This window comes from Lampetra planeri, chromosome 3, assembly GCF_965212315.1.
Source record: "Lampetra planeri chromosome 3, kcLamPlan1.2.h2, whole genome shotgun sequence".
Taxonomy (NCBI): domain Eukaryota; kingdom Metazoa; phylum Chordata; class Hyperoartia; order Petromyzontiformes; family Petromyzontidae; genus Lampetra; species Lampetra planeri.
The window spans coordinates 20,144,424-20,151,912 of record NC_136109.1 but is presented as its reverse complement, the minus strand read 5'-3'; the positions used below and the strand labels follow the sequence as shown (position 1 = coordinate 20,151,912).

Genomic DNA, 7,489 nt, shown 5'->3' with positions numbered 1-7,489 from the left:
GTCTGACCCCCCCCCAGGTGCGTGACGTCATTTATGGACGGCCCCTTATTTGCAGTGCTTAGGAACCAGAATTGAGCCTCTAAACTAAATCACTCCTTATCCAATCAAACAAAAATTCGGCGAAGGTTTTTTTTTACAAAATTCAAGTAACTTTTTATTTTTGCGCGTATGTGTACAAAATAAAATACTGCAAATGCTGGAGTTAATTGTATGCGTTTGCATTTTCGTTAATATTCATGGACTTTTCATGAGGCGAGAACCCATTGAGGACCGTCCATTCTTGTCACCCTCTGGATCACGTCGTCCCGTCCTGACCAAACAACATGGCCAGCCGCTGATAGGACATCTCTTCTCCCATCTCCTCCTCCGCCTCCACACCACCCTCCATCTCCTCGCCATCCCTCACCACCACCTCCTCGACGGGCACCACCACCATTGAGCAGAGCAGCGGCTGTTGTGGTGTTGACGGTACAGACGATGGTGCCGATGGTAGTTCCGTTGATATTGTAGGCGTCATTGAAGCTGCTGATTGTATCACTGTCGGTACGAATGATTGCAGTGATTGTGGTGCTGATGCTACTGGCAGAGGGACATGTGATGACACTGAGGATGAAACTGGAGGTACAATTGATGGTACTGGTGTAGGTGCCATTAATGGTCCTGGTGCAACCTGAGATTCAGAAGACACCATTGATGCTACTGGACATCGCATCGATGTTTCTGGAAGTTCTAAAGAAACCACCGACGAAACCGGAGGCATCACCATCGATGGTCTGGAAGCTCCTGAAGACACCATTGATGCGACAAGGGATACCACCGGTGACGGCGTTGAAGGTCCTGACGAGAGCGCCGACAGTTGAGGCGCTCGACGTAGACTCGATACGACCGACAGTCCTGAAGAACATTCCGCTGGTGCTTCTTCTTCTGCCGGCACCGTCGTTGCACCTCGAGCCCGGAGATGTCGGCGCGCGTGCTGCCTCAGCCCGGCCTGCTGCGCAAAACAGGCGCTGCACTCGACGCAGCGGTAGGGCTTCTCGCCCGTGTGGACCCGCGCGTGCACCTTGAGGAAGGAGCTGCGGGCAAACGTCTTCCCGCACTCCTCGCACTGCCCCCCCCCACACCAGACAAAGATGAAAAAGGATGCCGCCCAACACACCCGTGTTATTGCCTTGAACAGAATATTGTTCAAGGGTGGCCAGCACCACGCCCAGCCGCCTGTCTCCCTGTCGTGGAGATGTTTACACACAGCACCAGGTACTCGTTTAAGGCTGAGTGAACCTAGGGGAGGCCCAGAACTGGTTGGGATAATCAGTCGCTGAGCAGATCAATGTGGTCAGTTGATTTGAAAGCTTTTCCACGTGTGAATGCATTAAGCTCAATCCATCTGTTGGTTCGCCTGCCAATGTGTCAGACGCAGGCACAGTAATGCTCTTAAAGATGATCCAATATAAAGTTGTAGTTGCTATGAGGGATTTACCCCATTGAATACCAGCCAAATTGATCAATTGTTGCCAAATACTTGGTGATTAAAAAAACTGCGATAATTTGTAAGCCTTCAAAAATAAACATATCTGGATAGCCCACACACACTGTTGGGGCAAGTGCTATTCGCGAGTACCTATAAAGGCCAGCATGGCGCACAAGGGGGTTGTGTAGACAGCACCCTGCCCAACCAGCTTTTGTCTCCTCAATGCTGATGTTTTTATTACTAAACACCAGGTAATCATTTATGGCCGAGTCGACCTAGGAGAGACTCAGAATTGGTTCTGATATCACTCACCACTGATGTGAACCCTAATTGGGAATTAAACTGATGCAAGTGTGGATACCAGTAGTGCTTCCTGTGTCTGATAGACATTATGATCCTGGTACGGCCATTATGAAGCCAACACAACCATTATGAACCAAAAACAGGTATTGTTAATCCAACAAGGGGCTGATGAACCTACCACGGCCATTACGGACTGACACATGCAGACACCCAGATCTAGCGCTGTAACCCATATTTGACCCACATGCTGCTCACCTTAAAGGCCTTGATACCGGAGTGGACGATGCGGTGCTGGCTGAGGTTGGATGAGTGTCGGAACTGTTTTCCGCACTCCTCGCACACGTATGGCCTCTCGCCCGTGTGCGTGCGTCTGTGGTAGACCAGGTACGCGCGGTCCGCAAAGACCCGGCCACAATCTTGGCATGGGTGACTCTTCCAGCCACCGTCTTCACCACCACCACCATCGCTCGATAGCACCGAGGGGTTAGACGACGATGACAACGCAGGAAATGATGACGTCGTAGAAGACTGAGCAGCAGCAGAGGGAATTGAAGAATATTGCGAAGGCGATAAACTCCGAGAAGCGTCGTGGAAATAACATTGAGCTAAAGTTCGGTCAGACAAACACTGAGCAGAAGATAAAGAACAATCAGATGAAGACAGTGCAGACGGTAATGTTGAAATGGAAGCAGCGCTGAAAGCAGGAGTGAAAGCAGTGGTGGCAACAGTAGCACCACCATCACCGCAAATACCACTCTCATCGCCACCATCACCATAACTACGACCGCTCAGAAAATCACCATCAACACCCACGAAACCACTACCACCACAACTACCCACAGAGCCACCTTGAGCAACACAACCCTCTCCACTTCTTTCGGCAGTACCGCCAACAGCGGCAGGAGAAGCAAGTTTCCTCTGGCGCCAGTGCACCCTGCGGTGCTTCACCATCACGGCCTTCTGCGTGAAGGCCCTGCCGCACTCGGCGCACACGAAGGGCCTCTCGCCCGTATGCGTGCGCGCGTGTCTCAGCAGCACGGACGGCCGCGCGAACTTCTTCCCGCAGAAACCGCACGCGTGCGGCTCGCGGCACGACCCCGGCACCGCTGCGTGCCGGGCCACCGCGGCGGCATTCCGAAACTCCCTGCCGCACTCGGTGCAGGAGAAAACTGCGGGACTGGCCGTGGCACCCACGAGACTGGCAGCAGTAGTAGCAGTAGCAGCAGCAGTAGCAGCAGCATCTCCGGCACCAATGCCAACATCACCACATTCACCACCAACACCACCGTCGTCGCTGCCAGCACTTCGGCCGCCAGTGCCAATGCTGCCGCCACCACCAATCCCATCGCCAACATTCCTATCAACGCCACCGCCATTGGCACTACCGTGCAGTGCGGCCTCGTGCCGGGCCAATGACCCGGAATGCCGGAACGCGCGGCCACACTCGCGGCAGACGTGGCGCTTGGTCTCGGGGCCCCCGTGCGTGGCCTCGTGTCGTCTCAGCGCCGAGGGCTTGGCGAAACGGCGGCCACACACGGCGCAAGCGTGCGCGGGGGCCGGCGACTTCGCCGGCAAAGATGACGACGTCGACAGCGGGCAGGCGGATGCGGCATGGTGCGAGCGCTGGTGGGCGTTGCGGTCCGAGCGATCCGAGAAACTTCTCCCGCACTCGGCACAGGAGAAGGGCTTCTCTCCCGTGTGCGTACGCCGGTGGCTCGCCAGGTACGAGCGCAGGCGGAAGCGCTTGCCGCAGCCCGAGCAGCCGAAGGGCTTCTCACCCGTGTGGATCGACTGGTGGCGACGCAGGTCAGCCGCTTTGCCGAAGGTCATGCCACAGACGGGGCACGGCAGACGGCGCCCAGTGGGGGCGGTGGAGATGGCGGCGATGCTGGTGGTGCCGGCGGCAGCGGGGTCGGTTTGGGTGTGAAACTTCGTGGTTGCGTTACTGTCGCCATCCCCGTCACCGTCTTCCACGCGGTCGTCAGCGCCGCGAGCTGAAAGAGACGCGGACGCAAACGGTTAGGGGGGTGGTGAGGCCGGTTGATGAAGGGGAGGGGGCGGTAATGATAGTGATGTTGGTGGGGCTGGTTATGGTTTTTTGTGGTGGTTGTTGATGATCATGCTGGTGGTGGTAGTGGTGAAGGTGATTGTGGTGGTATTGGTGGAGATTTTGTTGGTAGTGGTGGTAATGATTGTGGAGATGGCAGTATTGATGTTGTTTTCTATGTTGTATTTCATTCCATCTGTGCTATTTGCGTCTTGTCATGTGATGCAGAATCTATTTGTAGCTCTCACAGTAAGCAATACATCACCCCGTGATATATAGACGGTGCACAGGAGATACCTGTGCGACTGTTCTTCAGAGAACCCTTCAAGTGACCTTTATTGACGCCAATGGACGCACTTTCACGTGCTCTGCTACAACAAGTGTTCATCGCATGGCAGTCAAGCGGACGTCTTCAATCCTCGGAGCTGGGTTTTATCCGAAGTTAAAACCCAATTCAAATGTGATGCCTTTTGTGCGTTCATTTGTCACCGAACTGAGACCATTCAACTCACGACGATTTAAATCACTGGCGGCTGAAAGTCGAAATTGAACCCATAATTGATACGTGGGTGGGGTGGATGTTGCAGTGGTGATGGTTGTTGCAGTGGTGGTCGTGGTGATATGGTGGTGGGCGGTGGTAGTTGTGGTGAAGGTGATGGTAGTGGTGTTGGTATAGTATTTATTATCGCGATGGCAGTGGTGAATGTATCGGTGTTGGTGGTGACGGGAGCGGAGCGGTAGTGTAGCGGTAAGAGCGTTGCGCTACGAACCTGGCGACCCGGTCACGGTCCAACACCGGTGACGATTATCCCAACCAGTGCTGGGCCTCTCCTAGGTCGACTCAGCCTCAAATGTGTAAACATCGCCACTGGGGAGACAAAGGCGGCCGGGCGTGGTGTTGGCCACCCCCCCCGGCCTTCCTAGGTGCTCGCTAACAAAACTTGCCCCGACAGTCTGTTACAGGCTACACGGGGGATCTTTGTCTTTGATACAGATGATGGGAGTAATGATGTAAATAGTGACGTAATATAACTCATGATGTAAGTGAAGTTAGCGGTGTTGTAATGATGTTACTGGCGATGTTGTTAGCTGTGACGGTAGCGGTGATGTTAGTGGTGATGGCTGTAGTGGTATAGTGGTCGTCGTTGGTGATGTTCGCCGTGGTGGTAGCGATCGTCTCACCTCTCCTTCCTCTCGGGGTGAGCCTCCCGGTCTGTCTCTGTGTCCCCGCGTGTCTCCGCATCCCCACGTCTCTGGGAGCGGACCCACACCCCCGGCGCGTCTTAGTCGGCCCCCGCGTTTATCTCTGCATCAGTAGGCGCGTTCGTCCTCAAGCGCTCCGGCGTCGCCGAAACTCCGTATCGCAGTGAACATCTCTGCGCGTATCGGTTTCGACTTCCCTCTTGTGTGGGGTGTCCCCTACCCCACCGCCCATGCTCACAGAACCTCCTCCATGAGCCTCACTCTCCTCCACTGACCACACGACGGCCGCCGTGAGTTTCTCGAGTCGGAAGCGATGCTCGTCGCGACGCAGATGACGATCGTTGGTGATGATGGTGATGACGATGTTGGCGACGTTTGTGATGGTGGTGGTGGCGGCGGCGACGCCTCCCGACTGCGATGCCCGTGTTGGGGGCGAGGGAACAGCGCCCTCACCCCGAGCAGCCGGGGATGGGTGGGAGTCGCTCACCCAGGCGTTCTCATCCGGCTACGCCGTCTCTTGCAGTCCAACGCGCACGTGGTCCTGGTGTGCGCGCACGTGGTCGGGGTGTGCGCGCACGTGGTCGGGTGTGCGCGCAACGGAGCACGTGCGCGCAAAGTGCGCTACAAACCCGGGCCACCCGACTATCAATTCCTGCCGCTCACGGCCACCAGCACCAGTGACGATTTTTTCTGATCCTGGCCTGGGCCTCACCTAGGTCGACTCAGCCTGAAATCAGTGAGGTGTGTAAAGCATCGCCACTGGGGAGACAAAGGCAGTTGGGCGTGGGGCTAGTCACACCCCGTCCACCACCTCGTGTACCGGAGCGGCCCTGATAGTCTGTTAAAGGCTATGTGGGTGGGTGGGGGGTCTTTGTCTTTCACATGTATTACTCTACACGCATGCACCTCTCGACGCTTCTTTGCACTCATCAGATTTTGTTATGCAGTATTGTATTCATAATTGTCCATATTTATGATCAATGTCAAAGCAGGTGATGTAAAAAATACTTTCATATTTTAAATGAACCCGACTGTGTTGCTTTTCATTCAGTTCTGTTTTACAAAAATAGCGCCCTTACCCGCTCTTGTCAGCGTCTTTGATTTCATCGTTTTTACCCCATTACACCTTCAATAAGTCCGATGTATACGCACTGATGCGTTTCCAGTTTTATCCCTCTGGCAGATAGAACTTAATACATACTAATTTAGTTTTGCTCATTTATCCAACTTTTCAGCCTTTAAGTTATTAAATTATGTAGTTAATTTCCATTGGTATGACTGTCGGAAAATGAGGTTAATATTTTTTCTTAGTATGTGTATGGATTTATATATCAAAATGTTTTAATATTGTCACTTTGATTTGTATTTCCTTACTCTACATACAATATCAGTCTCGCTGTTCTATCTTTGTAAATAATTTTAGTAATTTCTGAAAATATCTTTTTTAAGGCCTTGCTTTTGTGAGAACTTGGATTACTGCAGTTTTGACCAAATCAAATTATTTCGTGTGAATGGCATGTTTGTCTAAATACGACTTGCTTGCGTGGTTGATTGGTTTGGGTCTCTCATCTTCGTGAACAATGCTTACCTAAAATGTGCATACACCACCCGTTCTTACAATGCCAGGAAAAGCTTAATTTTATTAAAATTCGGATATGGATGGGATTTACTAGACTGTACTTTGGAAACAATCAGAAACAAAATATCGTGGATGAAAATCCAGAAAATTAGTTTCATAAAACGAGGTATTGGTGTTTGTTTATTTAAAAAATAAACAACTGACATGTGACGACAGTTCACAATGATGACCGCTTGTGATGAACTAAAATGCGTCTAATCCAAGAGTGATTTTTTTAATTATCCACACTTGCTCCAGATGTTTCACAAATATGTGGCCAATGTCATGTCTGGGTAAAGCTGCCAAAACAAATTAAAGTATACATTTGAGTTAACTTTAAGAGGTCAGGCCTTGCTGATGAAATTCAGTGAATATGGAACAGAATGGCTGAAATGTTTAGGAAATTCTCAATGGGAAACCAGAGGTGAGAGTTGAACTATTTTTTACAATCTATGTTGGGGTCGCATGACTGAGCACAGTCGATAGGTCAACTGTAGCGTTAAGCAAACGTTTGAGTTAGAAGTAATCTCTTACTGAACAACTTAGAAGTCAGATGATTCTGACTTGTAAATGCAAGTTCATTTAGATGATTCTAGGAATCTCATGGTGGCTCAGAACAGAACGTGGCAAGAAAGCAAAGTAGACTAGCATTCTAGTTCAGCCACGTGCTGCGCGTTTAACTCAATCAATAATAATTATTATTATAAGTTCTGTATGAGATTTAAATGTAATCCCTAATAATACACACAGCAATGTTGCTGCACAGCTTAAATTCACTTGACAGAATAAAAACTGCAGCGTGCAAGTGAAAGGGCGATCACATGACCCTCGGGACCTGTGAAACGTTTCT

At 51.3% G+C, this 7,489-nt stretch overlaps 1 protein-coding gene across 1 annotated transcript; it reads right to left on the bottom strand.

Moving 5' to 3' along the window:
* Nucleotides 1–126: 126 nt before the first annotated feature.
* Nucleotides 127–5,157, bottom strand: LOC144740335 (uncharacterized). The gene is made up of 3 exons (XM_078623208.1): nucleotides 5,001–5,157; nucleotides 2,027–3,765; nucleotides 127–1,105 (listed from the first exon to the last, which is right to left on the bottom strand). Exons 1-3 carry the CDS (start codon nucleotides 5,059–5,061, stop codon nucleotides 296–298), a joined length of 2,610 nt encoding a protein of 869 aa, XP_078479334.1. The 5' UTR covers nucleotides 5,062–5,157; the 3' UTR covers nucleotides 127–295.
* Between the last annotated feature and the right edge of the window lie 2,332 nt (nucleotides 5,158–7,489).

Coding starts and splice junctions, on each gene's coding strand:
- LOC144740335 (XM_078623208.1), bottom strand. CDS start 5,061: ATGCGGAGACACGCGGGGACACAGAGACAGACCGGGAGGCTCACCCCG. Junction 3,766..5,000: donor CACCCCGAGAGGAAGGAGAG/GTGAGACGATCG, acceptor CGTCTCTTTCAG/CTCGCGGCGCTGACGACCGC. Junction 1,106..2,026: donor CCGGTATCAAGGCCTTTAAG/GTGAGCAGCATG, acceptor GGGGGGGGGCAG/TGCGAGGAGTGCGGGAAGAC.